The sequence below is a fragment of the Macrobrachium rosenbergii genome, chromosome 21 (assembly GCF_040412425.1).
Source record: "Macrobrachium rosenbergii isolate ZJJX-2024 chromosome 21, ASM4041242v1, whole genome shotgun sequence".
In the NCBI taxonomy this organism is placed as follows: Eukaryota; Metazoa; Arthropoda; class Malacostraca; order Decapoda; family Palaemonidae; genus Macrobrachium; species Macrobrachium rosenbergii.
This window is the reverse complement of record NC_089761.1, coordinates 10,425,592-10,447,919: the sequence shown is the minus strand read 5'-3', so window position 1 is coordinate 10,447,919 and position 22,328 is coordinate 10,425,592. Positions and strand designations below refer to the sequence as shown.

The window sequence follows — 22,328 nt, the reverse complement described above, 5'->3', positions numbered from 1 at the left end:
TGGTGACATGGTGCTAAATACGGTGAAAATATTTTTTTGGCGTTTTTTTTTCTTTCTTTCTCCGGTTATAATGTTCACTCTGTAACCTTTTCCTTTTCTTCCTTTACTGCCACTTTATCCCAAAAGCTCGCCAACCATTTCACTACCATCTATTATACATGGAGAAGTAGTCCAAGGTAGCAGTAGGCCTGAGGCCGTCGTTGGGTTTGGCATTTAGGCAGGAACAAGTTATGTTCTTTACACAATACAGATTTGTATTTATCAAGGTTAATCACCGAAGTGGACTAATCTATCCCTTATATGTAAACTCGACTTTCTCTGAATGAACTCCTTCACTGAAGTTAACTGGCAATAGAGACTTAAATAAAGGAAGTCCAAAGTTGGCGTAAAAAAGTCTTTCTTAGAAAACGGGTATGAACATTTCCAAGCCTCGTGCTGTCCTGGGAGAGAATTCACTTCACACGCACTTCAACAGAACTTTTTTGCCAAAACTCCGCAATTGCCAAAACTGATCTCTTATTCCTCTCTCTCTTCTCTTTATAGAGTTTGTGTGCGGAAGTGTTTTACATCATAATCACGTTATAGTTAACATGATGTTTTAACTACGTCACTATTCATCATCCTTTGTTTTCCATCATCATTTTCTGTCACCATTCTTCTCTCACCATTGAGTCCACAACGAGCGATACTCGTACTGCTTAGCTGATATCTCGCCTTTCCTTAGTACTCTAAACACACATACGCACACACACATATATATATATATATATATATATATATATATATATATATATATATATATATATATATATATATATATATATATATATATATATTTATATATATATATATATATATATATATATATATATATATATATATATGTATATATATATATATATATATGTATATATATATATATATTTATATATTTATATTATGATATATATATATATATATATATATATATATTATATATCAACTATATATATATATATATATATATAGTTATATATATATATATATATATATATATATATATATATATATATATATATATATATATATATATAAAATATATATATATATATATATATATATATATATATATATATATGTGTGTGATGTGTGTGTGTGTGTGTGTGTGTGTGTGTGTGTGTGTGTGTGTGTACAATGTAATTACTCAACTAGTTACAAAATCTAAAAATTATACTTCACTTCAGCCAGATACCTGAAGTCTCATAACAATAAAATTACAACTGAGCACACTATAGGTAACAGTGATCCCTTAAAACTTACTTATCACTTGAAAAATCAAACTATGTTTATCAAGATATGTGTGAGGTATTAAATATACTAGAGGAAAAGGGCATCACTCCATCAAACAACTATAATTGTTTCCCTGCTCTTAATTCACTTTAGTGAAACTAAAGGGAAGAAAACATGTTTATCACTTTGCCTTATGCACACACAAATACCCCTATTCACTGGTGGTCAGCAAATGAAACACTGTTTAAGAACTTTAAATACAAAAATTTATTTTTAACTTCAAAATTTATAATTAGAATTCACAATCTGAAAAATTTACCATTATTTGAAAATAACACAAGAATTTAAAAAATTATTAAACATGAGTTATTCACAAAACTTTAATTTATCAAGAAATTATGTTAACTAAGTAAAATTTAAACTATTAGGAATTACTCAAGATTTTAAAAGGAAATCTTAACAAATGACAATTAAATCAAGTATGCAATGTTAAAGTATCAAAAATATGTAAAATGTTAAGTAAATAAATGTTAAATCACCAACACAAAAGTTTGGGTAAAACTATGAAATTGCAAACACGAGAATATACACAAAATGCACAAAACAAGAACACACAAAAAAATGTACAAAATAAGAACACAAAAAATGCACAAAAGATTTATCAACAATAATTTCACTAAGACAAAATCTCCCTGATATTTCTTATTATACCTTGGTAATACTAAGTAAACATCCCCTTTCCCTTATACAAGCTTGTGGGAACCGTTGTAAAATTCACAAAAACACACTTTCTATGAAGCGCCTGTTACACTTCTAATACACTTTTCCTATGATCAGATCTCAAAAAGGGAATGTTATTGTTAGTGACCACAAATATATATAAAAATTTTACTCTCTTCTGAAGGAAGAGAGAGAGAGAGAGAGAGAGAGAGAGAGAGAGAGAGAGAGAGAGACCAACCAAGTAACTCCTACAAGGTCTCTTACAACAAAGATAGCCTCCCAGATTCTATTGTGAGAAGTAACGTGTGTTGCCACTAAGGCATTTTTGGGAAACACCCCATGAATCTTTCCTGAAGGGGAAAAATAACAAGGGAAATTTCCCTGGAGAAGGGAAAAGCCACAAGGGTCAAAGAGGGCTCTTTAGCCTGCCATCTCATATCTGTTTAATTGACAGGGAATTTCCTGCCTGCACACTTATTCAAACAACAAGCTTTTGGAGCCAACCACTGTTATTTAAACCTGTCATCCCATATCTCTTTTTAATGACAGTTTAAGTAGATAAGGAAACAAACCCTCACAAAAGGGTTTTAACCCTTGCTTCAGTCCTCAAATGTTATCTAGACCTGTCACCTCATTTTTCTTTTGATGACAACTTAAGTGGTTTGGGCACAATTCTTCAAAAAGAGTGGGTTACCCTGGTTGAACACCTGACACATTGGTAAACATTAGCCTACCAGCTGTGCTAACATGACTCTAACAGAAAAACGTATCTTATCTCTAAAATTACGCAGTCAAATTAGTATATATATATTTTAAGGTATATATATACTTGTATTTCAATAAACAGCATTACTAAACACAACACATGACAAATATAATAGCAAATATAGAAAACATATATATATTATAAAGCCACATCATTATAATACACATATGTTTATATATATATATATATATATATATATATATATATATATATATATATATATATATATATATATATATATATATATATATATATATATATATATATATATATATATATATATATATATATATATATATATATATATATATATATATATATATATATATATATATATATATATATATATATATATATATATATATATATATATATATATATATATATATATATATATATATATATATATATATATATATATATATATATTATATATATAAAGTCCTTCAAATAAGGCATCATATATATATACCCCATATAATAATGGGAAAATATATATATATATTAATTCAAAGTCCTTCAAAGAATATACTTAAAGAATGGGAAAATGCAGATATATATATATATATATATATATATATATATATATATATATATATATATATATATATATATATATATATATATATATATATATATATATATTACATTATACAGAGATGTTTGTATCCTTAGATTCCTAGAATTTCCTCAGAAAATTTAGAAAATATATACTGCTGTAAGGGAAATGAGGAAGGTGCACTGAAAAAATGTAAATAAATAAACATTCAAAATTAATTACCATCTATAATTTAGGTTAGCACGATATCCTTGGCATGTGAAGTGAGGAAAAATTACAGTAAACGGTTGTGACATCCCCCCTACAGAAAAAAAGCTCACAGTGTGCATGCCTGTGTTTCTTTTTCTCTAGATTTCGTCAAAGTTATAATGAGGAATGTTGTATTTGGATATTTTCGCCAGGATCTTGCCGTACGCTGCTTCAGAAGCTTCGAGTACGAAAGGCAACTTGTTCTCTTTAGGAAATGGAAAATGGTGCTGACGATTTCAGAAGGGTGTATCTCACGAATAAACTGAAATATTCTTTCAAGTAATCATTAATCTCTTACCCAAAAGAATAAGATTATTCTCGGGGGTTACTTGAGGTTGATTTCAGCTCAGCGAGCTATCGTGCATTTTAATTAGAGAGAGAGAGAGAGAGAGAGAGAGAGAGAGAGAGAGAGAGAGATGGATACGTTCTGTTTTCACCTTATTTTAACTAGTGAGAGAGAGAGAGAGAGAGAGAGAGAGAGAGAGAGAGAGAGAGAGAGAGAGAGAGAGCACGCAGGACCTCAGTCATATTGTACCAGTCATGAATATTTCATTGTGCGACAAAAATGTTCTTGGCAGTTACATGCATTCTCAACTACGTATGTTCCATACTGGAACATTTATTTGACTTTGCTCCTACCAAACCCTCTAGTACCTAGAATCCTCTCGGTTTTTGCATCTACATTTTTTCCGACGAGCTTGAAATGCATATGTTGTGTAGTGCAATTAGAGTTCACTGGTTTTTTGAACCAAAATCTAATGTAAATAAATATCCTCGACAATGAATGTTTTCCAACTGGATACTTTGTTTTAAAATATATATTGATATGTAAATTGTTAAACAAGCCTACCAGCTTTCGGAAGGGGTTGGAAATGTATTTTCGGTTCCAACGACATATAATATGTTACACACAATTTGGAAATTTTATCTCCTTGATAACTTCCGATGTCTGGACACGTTCAAATAAATGTGTGGTTGGACTCTGAATAATTTATAAATAACTTCAGAATTAAAAAGTTATCTGAATCTCCCAACCTAAGTATGTGTTTGTGCTTTTTTGCTGTTTTTGTTGAAGCTCTTCGTTGGTTATATCAAGGTGTTAGTGCTACGGGAATGAAGATATTATGTAGGAATGGTTTTGTTAGTTATTCAGAAGTCCTTCATAACCAATATATATATATATATATATATATATATATATATATATATATATATATATATATATATATATATATATATATATATATATATATATATATATATATATATATATATATATATATATATATATATATATATATATATATATCTATATATATATATATATATATATATATATATATATATATATATATATATAGATAGATAGATAGATAGATAGATAGATAGATAGATAAATAGATAGATAGATAGATAGCAATGTGTGTTTATTTATATGTATGCACATACACACACACACACACACACACACACACACATATATATATATATATATATATATATATATATATATATATATATATATATATGTGTGTGTGTGTGTGTGTGTGTGTGTGTGTGTGTGTGTGTGTGTGTGTGTGTTGGTAAGGATATCAAAGACTTCTGAATAGCTAAGCAGAACTATTCCTAGATAATATCTTTATTCTCGTAGCACTGTCACCTTGGATACCATTGACGTAGAGCTTCGGCCAGGATACCGTCAATTCATTTCAGATCTACTTAGCACAGCAGTGTGTAATCGCAGCACAGCGTAACTATCAGCCCAAATTTGAATTGCTATGCAGTATAAAGTTTTGATTAAGGCACCGTGGGCCATTGTCGAAATAAGGAACTGAAGGTGTATCTGACTGAACCTTCTTCTCAGGCAATGCCTTCCATAATCGGCTTTCGCTGGTGAATAAATGCGTTCCAAATTCCATTCCCTATCGACAAAAAGAATGAGCAAAGATGCTCCATCTCCTTTCCTTTCTCCCGAATGCCAGATTATCATAACAAGCTGAAATTTTAAAATACGGATCTATCATCACAAGAAAGTATTATTCCACGTGAAAAGGCTTGATCTGGTATGTATGACAGTTTCGTTTCTCTTGTTCTTTCACTTGGTTTTATGTCAATGAGTTTGCAAACTTGTGTGCTTTCATTTATTTAATACCTGTAACGTAGCGAACCTTTGCAAATTGCACATACAGAAAAAAAATATATTATTTAGCTCTCTCTCTCTCTCTCTCTAAAAATAATGATTATTTTTTCTAATTTCTTTGCATTATTTTCACGAATCTACATCATATATTTCTTTTTTAATTATGATACAACATCCGACACTAATTTCTGTTCTTGAATTATACGTTTTATTGTGCGGTAACAGATCAATCTATCTAGATATTTTCCATTGCATAAATATCGAAATACATACGTGATATGTACATAGCTTACTCTTCTGTTAAATGTGTACTATAAACGCAATCGCAATATTTTAAGAAGTGTTGAAGTTTATTGACTGCCCGCAGACATCTAATTAGTTTTAAATAATGAAGGGTCATCTGATAACATATACCTAACGATTACAGTTTAGAAAGAATGAGCGCAGTTGGTGGAGTAGTCTAATTTAGAAGATTAATCAGGTATCCAAAAAGTTGGTGAGTTACTACCTTTATCAATACAAGCAACTTGTTTTTAATTAACAATGCCATTACGTAAAGGACAGTGCATTTGATCAGGCGATAGTGCTTTTCATTTGATATTTTTATCCATGATTCTGTTAGGGAGGTAAATTTACGTATAAATAAATTTGAATCAGACCTAGAGAGAGAGAGAGAGAGAGAGAGAGAGAGAGAGAGAGAGAGAGAGAGAGAGAGACTAATGTAGCAGGATAATAAAGTGCTGCAAATCAAAAGCAGGATGCAAGGTACAGTCATGGAAGGTCGTGTCTTGCCACATTTTCACTCGACATGCCAAAATCAGGCCTTTTTCAAACATTATCATTCCAGAGATAGTTGAGTGGAAATTAATCCTACAATAATATATCGAAATGTTATCATCTTTCACAATCTGACAGTAAATTGTAAAGAATTCCATACTTTGAAGGGTTACATGTCGCTTATGAGCAGCAGAGGCAAGGGACGGTCCACTTCATTGTAGCTCTTTCTGCTTCAGACCTAGACTATGCACACATACGATCCAGCACCCCTCAGTCCCTCCCCACCTAGAATAATGCAGCGGCTACTGATGACTCAGTAGATAAAAGTAGAACACCATAAACCCGTTATCCTTAGATCACAGAAATGACAAGGCCATGTTACCTGTGAAATCTATTAAGGAATGGTTTTAAAAAGAAAACCCCCTCACTGGGAAGCCCAGGCGAAACACTGAGCTACCACGACCCTGGTAAAGCCGAAGTTAAATGGTCTTAATTGTTAGCAAATTATCCCTTCTCTCATAATGCTAAAATCAACAACACAGCGATAAGTATTTGTGCAAATTCCATTTAATATTTTATGGATTTTCATAAGTTCTGGAGCTATGGTCATTGCCACCATTGCAGTAAAATTGAAGTATGTTGACTGGATTCAGATTTGTTTCATAATCGCAGCACCAGATACCAAAATATGTACAAAAGCAATGTAAAGTTAGTAATTACCATGATTTATGTTCTCCTCTGTACATTATTAATTCATTTATGAAACTGGAAAAAATGTCCTATTCAAGTGAAATATCAGTCGTTTCACCGCCTCAGTACAACACATAAGAATATATGACAATTTCCCAAGAGTTGATTGCAACCTACATTATACGGAAACGCTTATGGCGGATTATTGGTCAGTGTCGCTCATGGAAGACCAACTGAAGAAAGGGTTTGGGACTGAGTAGCTTTCTTGTACACTGCTCATACCAAAACATTGTGTGACAGGTTTGTATTCTGAGGCAAAACAGCCACGTCTCCCTCCATTTTCTCTTCCACTTTCCTTTTGTATAGTTATATCTTCACTTGTATTTAAACAGAGCTTATTCCCCATTTGTGAATCACTTCCAAGACCTGTATTTGCCTGTCTATCAATTTTTGCTAAAGCGTCCACAAGACCCTGCACTTTCTCAAGATGTTCAGTCACCGACCTTCTTTGTCTAATTTTTAATCTAATTCCCGAAGTAGAATTCCCAGCACCTACAATCCTTAGCCCCACCCTTTTCAAAGCTAGATGAAATCGGTCGAGAGGCGTTGCCCTTATGGAGGTGACGACATTTTTAAGATTATCATTAATCTTTGAAGAGAGGCCATCACCTTCCATGTCATATCCATCAGATGTGGAAACAATGGAGGGTGAGGTGAATGGAAATCATCAAAATTCCGTTGCCATTCCTGGTTGGGAACCCGGTACTGCCCATGTCTAGCAGCTTTGTCAAGGTCTACCCCCAGGGGTCTCGTGCCTCCAGTGATACCAAATATCATCCATTCAACCCATAGTTGAATGTCTTCATTCCTGTTGCAGAATTGCAATATTAAAAAAAAAAAACAACAGCAATAGCCACTCCTTGAACCGACAGAAGTAATATCACTGATAAGTAAATCTCTTTTGAAGGTGAATAAGGATAAATATCACCTTTACGTCAAAAAAGCGCACCCACAGACCGGCTCTTAAGCAGTGCCTTAAATAAACTTGCAAAGGTACCCCACTGTCTATCCATCGCCGTATTCCCCTTTGTTTTTATGTATACACTTGTAATATCATATGTAATCATTTTAAATAAAACCTTCCATATACACCATCTTGATAAATATAGAGTAGTTTTGCATTGTTTGCTTAAAGATAGATCTGATTTATAAATCTCTTAACAAAGATTGATATCTCAAAAGTTCGTAATAACAGATCTTCTACAAAAGGGGAAAATGCTCGAATCCAGACAAGAGCGTAATAAGGAAAAACGCAGTGGCTGTTTCACGTACGTGAAACAGCCTTTAAAACCAGCCGTTTGTTGGTTACAGCACCTGGGACCCTTTTTTTTTTTATTTTGAATGAAAAGGTTAATAAAATAAAGTTCCTGTACCCTTGTCTGATGTCATAATGTCCGAGACTCAATATCTTAATCCATGGTAGTGAAATTTTCACCAGTTAGTACATGAACGACAGTATGAGTAAAACGATGTGTTGTCTGGTATGCTGCATTGTCTACTTTAGAGGTTATTAGGAATCTTTATAATTCTTTATCCTTTCCAGGCTAGCGAAGACACCGTTCCTTAACAGGCCCATAAGAGGGAGATAAGAGCAAGGGATATTTACGTTGCTGTAGTTAGCTGTTACTTTAGGGAAAAACTGCCGGATATTGCACGTGATATCCAACAAAATTACATTTGTGTAATATCACCTATGAGTAACGATAAAGAGAGAGAGAGAGAGAGAGAGAGAGAGCTTCGTACGCAAATATGAAAAATGATATTCGCTACTTGGTACAGAGTTTTACGGCATGATGCTCTCTCTCTCTCTCTCTCTCTCTCTCTCTCTCTCTCTCTATTTATCTATCTATCTATCTGTCTGTCTGTCTATCTATCTATCTATCTATCTATCTATATATATATATATATATATATATATATATATATATATATATATATATATATATATATATATAAACATATATATATATGTGTGTTGTGTGTGTGTGTGTGGATGTGGGTTAAAGACAATACCCACACAAGAACATATAAAATATAACCAGTAATTAATAAGCGATGTGCTCTTATAATTTATACCTGGAATAGTCACGAACAAGGAACGCCCAGGTAACGTAATGTGTGAAGTCAAGCGATGATTTTAAAATCATGAAAGCTGTACAACTTGCTGTGTACACAGTGGGAGGTAGGGTATTTCATCTATGACAGATTCGGCTATTTAATACAGATGAATTTTTTACATGTATTACCAATTAAGTAAAAAAGAATGACAAATTTGATCAATGCATTTCCAAAAACAGTGGGACTGAAACCCAATTAGTCTCCTATAAACAAAAACACCTGCGTTTTCGGGAGTTCATCTCTTTCCTTCGTGACCCATAAAATATTCAGCTTTAATTCAGGTTGTGTCCAGCTCTTCGGGGCAGCCAACACAATGAAAGAGGGGTAAGAGAGGGCGAGGGAAGTGGGTCGCGGAATTTGGGGAAGGTAAAAGGAAAATGATAGGTGAGCTTTTGAAAGGAATACTGTAGGTTCGTTGGCGGGGGCGGTGGGTGATATAATTCTATGAATATTGCTACTGTAGACCGGAATAAAAAATATAACTAAAAAATTTGTGAGATATATAATGATGCAGCATATCTTTTAATCTAAGAAATTCTATTACATTTCTAATGCCTCAGTTTTGTTCTTTGCTTCTCAGAGCATTGCTCTGCTCCCTCGTGTCTTCATTTTCTATTCTGTTTTTTCTGCCCCCTACTCTTTCTGTCCTGTCTCCCTCGTCTTCATCAAATATTCCTATCACCACTGGGTGTCAGAAGACTTGAAGGCCATTTCTGCTTATTTCGGATGCATCGAGGGCCAGAATGCTGTATATGTATAAATATGTATGACTGGGTCCTGAATGATTAATGGAGTCGTTAACGAGTCGCTTTCACTAAAATGCAATTCCTGTCCCTTTCTGTTTCTTCCATTTTTCTTAAGGGTTGATTGGAAAGATGAGTGGAAAGCGCTTCTTGTTCCTGTGATTGTTTTCCCTTCACTCTGATATGTTTCCCCTTTTGCACGTCTTTTGGAATTTTCACATACCATTTCTAAGGATAATATCTGAGGTTTGAAGAATTATCGCCCAACGATATTTGATCCTTGTAGGCAGTGTCTGAGTGCAAATGCAGAGGAACTGTGTTTTACGAGCATTACCCAGACCACATTTCCTTTCAGTAGCATTGAGAACTAGACTCGCTAACGTATCCAGAATCAACTACTAAGCATTTCAACGCCCGTGTCTTATCGTATTATTGTAATTACATCTAAACTACATTGCTGATTGACATGGCATTGTAAAACAGTTCGTTTTAGACCTTCCCTATTTAGGAAAAAATACAATAAGGTATGTACTCCTCTCGTTGATGAAATTTATATCGATACATCATTAGAATAAGCTGGGTGAAGGTATAGTCATTAATATGACAATAGGCAACTCAGCCGCTAAGACGGCTCAGGTGTGAAGTGTGGATCATGACGTATGACTGACGTTTACCTTTGCCCCACCTCCCATTCATGGATGACCCCGTGCGTACACTAAAATATATTGATACTCGATGGGATTTAAGGATACTGAGCCTATGCTGTTTAAGAATGAATTTATATCTGGTCTTAGTAAGTTGAGATTATATCCCTAAGCAATCAATTCAAAGAAATTATCAATTTGTCACCTGAACACTGATTAGTCTATGAGCAAGGGTGTCAAGTCAGATTCGAGACCTTTGACAGGAAGCAACGTTAGCCGGAGCATTGTGTTTTGCTGTATTCGTATTCACCTGAATATAATAGCATTTACAATATGGCCAACATAATGAGCAATTGTCCGCAAGGTTGCCGTAATATGCTCATATTGCGACTCTTCAACGTCTTTAAGAAGGACCAAGAAAACAATCGTTTGAGGATTAGCCTGAATAGGTAGGTATCGTCTTTTACAGTTTCCCACCCTGTAATGGAGTTGCCAAGAGGCAAAAATTATATTTAGCTTAAAAATAAAATAAGGTTTTCTGAAAATTTCAGATTCCTTTTCATTGTGTTTACAAGAATGTCTAGCATAAAATCAAGCAGATGCCACATTAGCACTCTTGCGTGTTCTTAATTACGGGGAAACGTCCTCTTAGACAATTTATACTTTGTTATTTTTCCTTCTATCCTTAAAACGGTGTATCGGACAAGCAAAGGCATCAACACCGAAGTTGTCCAGAGAATAAATTCTGCAAGGCGTACTTTAGACACAAATGGATCTATAAGGTCTGGACAATTATATGCTACATGATAGAAAAAAGGCAGTATCCAAAGATTTTATCGAAGAAACTCAAGAGGCAAAAATATTCATTGCATATCTAGCGAAATTTTATTGTAGAGGGCAAAATTCATTTTGAAGTTGGTATTGCATTGTTTTTTTATTTTTATACATATATATATATATATATATATATATATATATATATATATATATATATATATATATATATATATATATATATATATATATATATATATATATATATATATATATATATATATATATATATTCATTATTTTTCTTGCATTATGTGAATAGCCCCTTGAAAAAGAGGGAAAAATTATTGTTGCTACCAACAAACTGTCCTGTGAAGTTTTTAATTCGCTATTTAAATTACTTGGCCTCAAGGGAGAGGGGAGGGATGTAATTTTTTTTTTCATAATTTGGATAAGATGTCAAATTATTAACATTTAGTTAATCGGACGTCTGGCAATGCAGTTTTTAGAGAGTACATTAACAAAACACGCTGAAATGATTACCGAGTTGCAAGTATACTGTTAGGGAAGTTTGCGTCTTTATTCTTGGTATGACCCAAAAGTAATGGGACCCCTTTTGTTAGTGAAAGGGCTCATGAACCTTTGGAAAGGGCCATAGTTGCCAGATTTTCATCCATAAATTATCGTACATCAGCCTCAAAATTATCGTATTTTCCTGATTATTATCGTACACACCTTGAAACTGGTCGGTTTTTAGGTATTTTCTCTTAAAATGGGTTTAAATTAGGGTAATTTATGCTTTTTATTGCATAGTTACAATTTCCAAAATTATCGTACATGACAGAAAATGTCAGCATTTTTATCATCTAAGACCTCCAATTATCGTACATGTAAGATGATTATTGTACGAATGGCAATGCTGTATAATAAGGGTAATGAGGTTTCGTTCCGAAGCAGAGAGGGATATGCTAAATGTCGTTACCTAATCCAAACGGTCAACCATTTTTAATGCTGTATGATCAGTTTTATCCATGGCATTGTGTTGCAATTAAGAAAACAAAAGCTATGTCGTCTTATTTTATCCATACTCATCAAAATCCATAAAAAGAACACCTGTAATGGCCCAATCTAAAGCAACCCTACCCCACTACCACGTCACTCTCATCCCACCCCACCCCACGATCGTGCCCCACCCTATCCCATAGGGCTGTTTGATTGGCCGCCTGTTTATCAGCTAATGAACGGGGACCGGCTGGGTAACTTTTTTCTTTAGTGACAGGAATTTGATTGATTACCTATTTGATAGATACAATAATGGCCATCTGCTGTGGAAATGGGTTTTGTTCATTGAATTTTAGTTTAGCGGTGCCATAGTTTTTTTTCCCCCTCAAAAATGGCCATTTTCAAACTCTATCTTCTTTTTTGCTATTTACTGTGATTTCATGAAATGTACATGAGAAATAGGTTTGGTTCAGAGCTACAATAATCTGATTTGACTTTTAGAGAATAGTTATAATTTTCCGAGTTATGGGTTTTTTCCTGTTTCCCACTTTTTCTTTAAGTGGAAAAAGTGGGAAATAAAGGAAAAGAACTCATAACTGAAAAAAAATAACTATTCCTAAAAAGTCAGATTAAATTCTTGTAACTCTGAACCTATTGTATTACACAAATAGATTTCATGAACTCACAGTAAATAGCAAAACAGAAGAGTTTGAAAATGGCAATTTTTCTTGGGAAAAATTATGGCATCGCAAAACCAAAATTCGCTGAACAAAAATTTCTTCCACATCAGATGGCCACTATCTGTTATCAAATAGGCTATGAATCCTATTCCTGCCGTAAAAAAAAAAAAAAAAAAAATTTACCCAGCCGGTCCCCTCAAGGAAAGGATTCTCATAATGGAATGAAAGGACACTGCAATATACTAAGACTGTCAATTATATGCCTTGAATCTTCAGAGATCCATCAAGAGTAAACTTGATTAAAATGGTTGTTCTTTATCATTGCAGACCATACGACCGTGTTGCTGAGGTATTCAATATGTCAACCAATTCCGTTTGTAGGATGATCAACCGCCACACAAGGTCATGCCCAGTTGTAGGGCAACAAGTACCACCACCAACCCCAATGCCATCATCAACCCAGCTGGCATCACCAACTCTGCTGCCATCATCAACCCAGCTGCCACCACCGACTCCACTGCCATCATCAACCCAGCTGCCAACACCAACTCCACTGCCATCATCAACCCAGCTGCCACCACCGACTCCACTGCCATCATCAACCCAGCTGCCAACACCAACTCCACTGCCATCATCAACCCAGCTATCACTATCAACTACACTGCCATCATCATCCCTGCTACCACCACCGACTCCACTGCCATCATCATCCCAGCTGCCATCTTCAGTGCTAACACCTCCACCAAAATCAGTACAAATGTCTACCACACAGTCACCAGAAACCGTGCCATTAATTCAACAGATGAACGTATACGATGAGTTCACTATTGGTAATATTCGTAGATTTGTACAACAGAAGTTTTCAGCCAAGCAAAATTTCACAATTTCAACTCTAACAAAAGATCTAAAGAAGGAGGAAATAATACCACAATAAAACTTCAGAAACTTCTTTATGGCGAATACTTCATAAGATGGGATTCCGCTATAAGACAGCTCAGCGGAAAATTTATGCAAGAAGAGAGTCTTTAGATATAGTCTGCAAAAGAATCCGTGCTCTCAGGTCTCCCAGACAGTTCCGCGAAGAAGGAAGGGAGGTGGTATATGTAGACGAAACTTGGTTTACAACAAGGATGAGTCACAACAAAGAGTGGGTGGACTCCACTCAGCCATGCACTAGTGCCACCTATAGCCGTCAGGTACCACCAGGTGAAGGTGAACGTTTTGTCGTGGTAGCAGCCGGTACCAGCAACGGTTTTGTTAATGAGGCCTTTTTATGTTATGCCGCCAGGAACAGCAGTGGAGACTATCATGGTGAAATGAATGCCCAACTGTTCCTCAGATGGCTCACTATGCAATTGCTGCCTTCACTAGAAGAACCATCAGTCCTCGTCATCGATAATGCGCCATACCACAGTCAACTTACAGAGGGGATGCATTGTCCAAATACTGCCACCAAAAGAGATGACCTGATAAGATGGTTAGAGCGGCACAATATCCCTTACCCACCATACGCCAAGCGACCTGAGCTGTTGTCATTATGCAAGGAGAACAGACCACCTCCCCAGTACACTGTTGATTACACCATTCGTGAGTGGGGACATGAGGTAGTCCGGTTACCACCAGCACATCCAGAGCTTAATGCAATTGAGCAAGTATGGGGTGTCATGAAAAGATATGTACGCTCTTCCCTACACCGCTTTACCCCAGCAGATCTTATGGCGCAGTTAGAGGAGGCAAAATTGTGTGCAACAAAAGAAGTGTGGGCTGGTACCATTAAGCGTTCTGAAGCATTTGAAAGGGAATATTGGTTAGCAGACAATGTCCACGACATCATGGATCCTGTAATCATAACCCTTTCCAGTGAGGATGAAGAGCATGATTTCATTTTAGATGATGCTGATTTGTAAAATTAAAGGGTTGAGAAAATGTATGTCTGTGTTCCTTTTATTTTCTACCTTTGGTCTTTTGACATATTCGTTGTAACAATTAAAAAGCACTGCATTATTATTTATAATGATATGAAATAAAATAATTTCCCTTCGAACATCCCACCACCCCTATCCATTCAGTCGACCTCATTATGACTACTATAATTTGATCACACACATTTACTTCACATGTGAAAGGGGGATGCATTATAAGTTAAGCCATACTTGATGCAGCATATATATATATATATATATATATATATATATATATATATATATATATATATATATATATATATATATATATATATATATATATATATATATATATATATATATATATATATATATATATATATATATATATATATATATATATATATATATATATATATATATATATATATATATATATATATATATATATATATATATATATATATATATATATATATATATATATATATATCTTCTTCTTGTAACGTGCTTTTTCCCATTTTTGTATGGGGTAAGCACGATGCCTTCTTTGAAGGACTTTGTACGCCCCCAGAGCTAATGGTTCTGGGAAGATAAGAATAAGCTGAATCTAAAAAATCAGAAACAAAGTTGGTATTATTATCCCAGTAATATCATAACTACCTTCAAACGACAAATACATATAATTTAGTTTTGAAATAGGTCCATCAATATTGCAAATATTCAAAGGAAAATCAGTTAATTACTCAAGGGCAAAAACTCAACTGAATTCAAGTTTTAGAATTATTCCTACGAAACCAAACATCAGTGTTCTTTCAACCTTACCACAGACCAACAAGCTTGCCAACCTATTTTTTACTACACGTTAGTAGTCGTTCATGAATGGGAGGGTGTGGCAAAGGAAGAAGTCATACGTCACGATAGCATACAACTGGAACTGCCTCTAGTGGCTGAGTTGCCCATTGTCATATTAATGACTATGCCTTCACTCAGGTTTTTTTAATAATGTATCGATATAAATTTCATCAACGAGAGAATTACATACCTTATTGTATTGTTCCTAAATAGGGGAAGGTCTAAAACGAACTGTTTTACAATGCCATGTCAATCAGCAATGTAGTTTAGATGTAATTACAATAATACGATAAGACACGGGCGTTGCTTAGTTTCTTTCGCTGACCAATTTACCTCTGCTTTCTGTTTTTGACATTGCAAATTCTTCTTTATTTTCATGTTCGCGTGTAGCTGACAAGGTGTTCAAGAAACAGAAAACATCGTTTTCATAACACTAAGCAATTCCAGTTCCACAAAAAACGCAGAGGCGTTCTGATTACTTTGGAAGTGAATTGGACGACTACTGAAATATTAGCATTTTCCGTATATCTCCCTCTACCAGCAAAACTATTTATACTATTGATTGTTTATCCCACACCAACCTTTATTTTTCTTTTAAGGGAACATATAAGGCAATCGCAATGATTTGTTGTAAGATGTAACCTTTTCATTTAATTGTTTGTTGTCTGAATATAATTATCTTTCTGTCCAAGAAGTGGAAGGTTTTGCAGAATTTTTCTTTAACCTTTCTACGGAGGAGACGTTATAGCTCTGGCCCCAAACAGCTTTTAGTTCTGCCCGAATATCCGTCATGCGTAAGTAACAGCAGGTCGGAAATCAGTCATCATTAAAGAGACACGAGCATTTCTTTAAAATACATTTGATTTCTTCGTAAGGACTTGCCTGTTGGTTTACAGCTGCAGGCAAAAAATTTATAACTATTATTGGACTAAGAATGTTTGTCCATAGTTCATGTGGTTTCACAAATTAGTTATGCACTTAACTAAAGTAAGATTTGCTTCTGATGTGTAAAACAGACCTTTGATATCCGTCTGCAGAGATTTAACATTGGGAAGCACAGTAAGTTAACTTTATGGAAATTGCAATACCGGGCAGAAAAACTGAATTAAGCTTAGTATATTGTTCTTAATACCAGGTAAGTATGTTGCCTCTGTGATGACAGTTATTCAAGTATGAGCCTGACGTAAATTCGAAAATACAATGTAGCCACAAACTTGTATAGTTTTCAGTATTTAAAAAACAAAATACAATACTTGCATTCATGAACTGATCACATAAGCTTTACTGTAATTTTCCACATTCTGTAATACTAATGTGTGGAAAATGGAAAATAAAAGGAAAAAACAGTAAATAAAAGCATTACAGATATAGGATTAATATGTGCGTGTATATGCACTAACAACAGCCAGAAATATTAAGGTTACGAGGCATGGCATAAAAAAGAGCACCTTTTATACAACTGCTAAAACAGCAGCGTATTACCTGTAACAGGAGTGGGTTCCTTCTCAGTCTGAAATATTTAGAAGATTAACAAATCCTGAGCTGACCTGAGACGCTGATCACTTACGACAGACACGAGTCAGTATCTGACACTATATGTGACAATTACCTTTTTTTCTGAGACAATGACATAGAGGATTCACACTCTTTGGGTTACGATAAACTAAAAAAATAGACTATGTCATACTAATTGATACCAGTTTTAAATATAAAATTTCATGGGGATTTTATTCACAGTTCACCTGATGAAGACTAAGGATCCACGCTCTACGGGAACAGGCACCTGATGGTCGTCAATAAGGTACTGGCTCAGGGGGACTGAAAAATAATAATAATAATAATAATAATAATAATAATAATAATAATAATAATAATAATACTAATAGGTCTTATTAAAAGGATGGCTGTATTATGCGAATTTATCTTATATAGTGTCTTTTCTATCTTCCTTATGATTCGCTTTTCAGGCTCAGCGATGTTAGTCAGCAACTGGCCGATATTCATGTTGGAAAAGGATAGTGTGCGGAATATGGAAGTCTTTTATTAAAATATCCAATCAGAAATCGTTCGTCTGGATTCAGGTTCTATTTTAGGTACCGTCGACATGTTTCGACCAGCTCGTTGGTCATCCTCTGGACGTAGTTGCAGAAGGTCTGAAGAAACACACACAAACATAAGGACAGGGAAGTGGGGAATGGGGAAGAAGGAGGAGTACCCCTGGATACAATCCAGTTTAAACCTCCTGGTAGGTACTCGGAATGGGAAAGGAGGAAGAAAAGGTGGGGAAAGTGAAGTACAGTAGGAGAGGAAGAGTGAGGGGCAGACCCTCTTGCGAAGTTGAATGTTGATGTAGTCATCATGCCAGAACAAGACAGATAGGAAAGGTCCAAATAAGGGACGGCTGAAAAAGGATGGAATCTGAAGGCTCGTTGACATGCTGCTATAAATGATAGTGAATGTTACTGATGATTTGCAAATAAATAAATTTGCATTTTTTTAGATAATTAATGATAGTGAAAGTGAAAACTTATCTTTCTATAGAGATGATGATGATGGTGAGAGTGAAATGAAATGATTTTTTTTTATTATTATATTATTCTACACTTATATACCTAGGCATGGGTGGGTCACAGTTGATCCTTGGCTCTTGTCTTCTCCACCAGTAATGGTCTCTGACTCGATTGTTGGTGAGTTTCCTTGTGGTATTGAAACAGGTCCTCATCCTCTGTACTTAATTTATCCCAGGTTTTCTGTCCAAGCCTGTGGAACCTGACATTAGGCTCCAGTTTGGAGCGATTATGTAAGTCCCTTATTGTATTAAAATAGGGAGGTTTTCTCTATAAGCTTGCCTCAAAGCTTTGTTTTGTATAGCTTGCATTTTGCTAAGTGATGTCTTGCTCAGTGCACCAAATACGATGGCCGGATATTCCAGTTGTGGCCTTGCTAAAGATTTATATAATTTTAGTTGAACTTTAGGAGACAAACCTTGAAATCTTTTAATCTGATGACTGTTTTTCCTAGCCGTATTAATTCTTGTCTGCACGTGTGGAAGAATTCCTGATTTTCTGAATTTGCAACCAAGTATTGTTGCCTCTTGATTGAATGGTATTAATCTATTGTTAATTATGATATTCATGGGACGTCTAGCAGATATTGATAGTAGTTGAAATTTGTTCAAGTTTGTAGTAATCTTCCATTTCTTTTCATATCTATTGATTTTTTGGATTTCTCTAATTGTCTTGGTTTGTAGCATACGTTTGGCTTTGGTGGGATATGTGATAACTTGAGTGCGATCATCTGCATACAGTATTTGAAGGCAACCTTGCGCTGGAGGTGGAGTATCTTTAATGTAAAAATTATAGTGTGATGGAGAGAGAATACTACCTTGAGGAACACCAGACTCTAGTTGAAATTCTGGACCAATGTGGTCTTTGATCTTTATCATAGCTACCCGATTGTCAAAGGAAATTGGTGGTCAGTCTGGAAGATAAATAAGTGTGCCTCTAGGAGTTTGAATTTCAGGCCATCGTGCCAGACTTTGTCAAAGGCTCTACTTACATCCCTTGAAATAAGGTTGCAGGCACACCCAAGACTTTTTTTGACGGCTATGAATTCATACAGCCTTGTTAACGCTAGCTGAGTACCTTTGCCTGAGAAAATCCGTATTGATTATTATTGGTAAACAGGTTGTCTTCCAGGAATTCATCAAATCTTATTTGGATGATCTTTTCATGGATTTTACCAGGAACCTCCAATAAAGATATCGGCCTATAATTAGCAACAGATGTGAGATCTTTACCTCTTTTCCCCACAAATGGAAGTAGTGCTCTCTTGAAGAAATCAGGCCAGTAGCCCATACTTATAGTTTCGTTAAGTATGTCTACAAGAAAGGCAATCATGGAGATAGTAGGTTCTTCAGAATTATTTTAGAAACTTTAGATTGACCAGGCGCTTTGTTCTTGAATCCATTTATGACGTTGATGATGTCTTGGCGCTGAATTGGTTTGATGAAGTGGTCTTCCTCTTCTAGCCTACTGAGATCTACCATGTCATATGGTATCATTCTATCTTCATTTTCAAGAAGTACTTCCATTGCTATTCATGTTGGAGGTCAAATTGCAAATTTTCCCAAGGATTTATTTTGAAAATATTAGACTAAAAGTCTCTGAAGATTGGTTCCTGCTCTTTGGCTTAGATTTTCTATTATTGTGGAGGATGTATGTCCTAGGCTGAGAATCCGAACCCAGAAGTCTCCTGATCATATTCCAGAACTTTCCTGGGTCCCGATATATACTTTCCATTTTATTCAATATCTGAAGAAACGAGGTGCTCGGGTTGGTATTATGGGGGGTCTTGATCGGTGCTGAATTATGATTGGCTGCCCAGGGCATTGTATTATAGGTGACCCTATTTTCCTAGGCCGATGTGCGAGCGGCGTTGTAGTGCTGGGGATGAATGGAAGAATTTCGATCCTCCGATGCCGAATTTTGATTCGCACGTTCGCTATACGGGGATCGCTCGGTGCATGTCTCCTAGCTGCCGTGGGGAGGAGAAATATTTCCTGCGTGATGTTGAGGGTTGGTTTCTCCTTCCCAATGTGCAATGCTTCCAAGAGGCGTAGGTGGCGGTGGTCGGTAGTTTGGTCAATTATTTCGATGTTCGTGATTATGTTTTTTCTTTCTATTCTCTGGTTATGGACGGTCCTGGCATGATTAAAGATAGCCCCTCTTGGGCGTGGCAGGAAATCCTCTTGGAGAAACGCATGGTGGTCATACCGATGTAAGAACCGAGGCATCCTCGGACGGGGCATGAGTACCGGTATACCACGTTGGTTTTCTTCAAGGGGTCCTGCTGAGGGGGGGGCTGGGTTGTTACGCATAACCAGGCTGTTCGTCTTTTTGCTCTTATAATAAATAACCAGATGTATATTCTTGTTGGAGTCAACAGGGCTGACATTATTTTCGATGATGTTTTTGAGGGCGCGTTCGTCTTCTTTATATTTATGGTGAAATTGTCCTGAGAATGACAGAAGTCCTGATCAAGAATATACATCTGGTTATTTATTATAAGAAAAAAACGAGCAGCCTGGTTAAGGGGAATAACCCAGCCCTCAGCATTGACCCCTTTCAAGAAAACCAACGTGGAATATACCGGGTATTATGCCGTCCGAGGATGCCCTGTAATTTTCGATTACATCGATTCTTATGACCATCGCTCATTTGCATGTTTCTCTAGAGGATTTCTGCCACGCCCAAGAAGGGGCTATCTTTAATCATGCCAGACTTCCGTCCATAACCAGAGAATAGAAAGAAAAACATAATCACGACATCGAAATTTTAATTGTCCATTCTCTCTGGCACCACATTAGTGTCATTAAAGATATTCTTGGAAGCATTGCACATTGGGAAGGAGAAACCAACATTAGAAACTTATCACGCGGGGAAATATTTCTCCTCCCACGGCAGGTTTTAGATGCAATGAACCGATTTTAGCGAAGATTGCGAATCAAAAATTCGGCATTTGGATAAATAAAATTCTTCCATTCATCCCCAGGATATTAACGCCGCTCGCACATCGGCTTATCTTTTATTTAGGAAATATGCCTACTGAAAGGGAACATGCCCCGGCAGCCAATCATAGATTCAGCACCGATTTAAGACCCCCCCCTAAATAATAAAACCCTTTTCTATGCCCCGTCTTAGGATGCCAAAAAACCGACTCCTTTGAGCCTCCTCTCCTTCCTAGCCTTTAATTGCTTGGCGGCTACATCAAAAAAAAACATTCGCAAATTGGTCTGACCACCCCCCTCTTTATTTCTCTTCAATTTTACTTCACTTTCATCCCTTTAGTCCTATGCCTTTCCTGTCCCGAGTGCCTGCCGTTAGGCTTCATCTGGATTGTATCCAGGGGCACTTCTTTCCCCTATTCCCCCTAATCTTACCTGTCCTTATCCTAGTCGTAGTAGTTTCTTCCAGACCTTCTGCAACTACGTCCAGAGTATGACCAACGAGCTGGTCGAAACATGTCGACGGTACCTAAAATAGAACCTGAATCCAGACGAACGATTTCTGATTGGATATTCTAATAAAAGACTTCCCATATTCCGCACACTATCCTTTTCCAACATGAATATCGGCCAGTTGCTGACTTACATCGCTGAGCCTGAAAATTGAATCATAAGGAAGATAGAAAAGACACTATATAAGATAAATTCGCATAATACAGCCATCCTTTTTAATAAGACCTGTTTAAAAGAGAGTCTACTCCCTTCAAATAATAATAATAATAATAATTGTTGTTGTTGTCTTACCAGCACTCAGTTTTCAATTTCATTTCAGTGTTGAATACAGCTGAGACAGCAATTAGCTGTTGATTAACT

At 35.5% G+C, this 22,328-nt stretch overlaps 1 protein-coding gene across 1 annotated transcript; it reads left to right on the top strand.

The window, feature by feature from the left end:
- Positions 1–11,068: 11,068 nt before the first annotated feature.
- LOC136849387 (uncharacterized) lies at positions 11,069–15,158 on the top strand. Its single transcript, XM_067122739.1, is given in 3 exon segments — positions 11,069–11,184; positions 13,518–14,118; positions 14,120–15,158. Coding segments are annotated over 3 exon segments (1,695 nt in total). The 3' UTR covers positions 15,098–15,158.
- Positions 15,159–22,328: the final 7,170 nt, after the last annotated feature.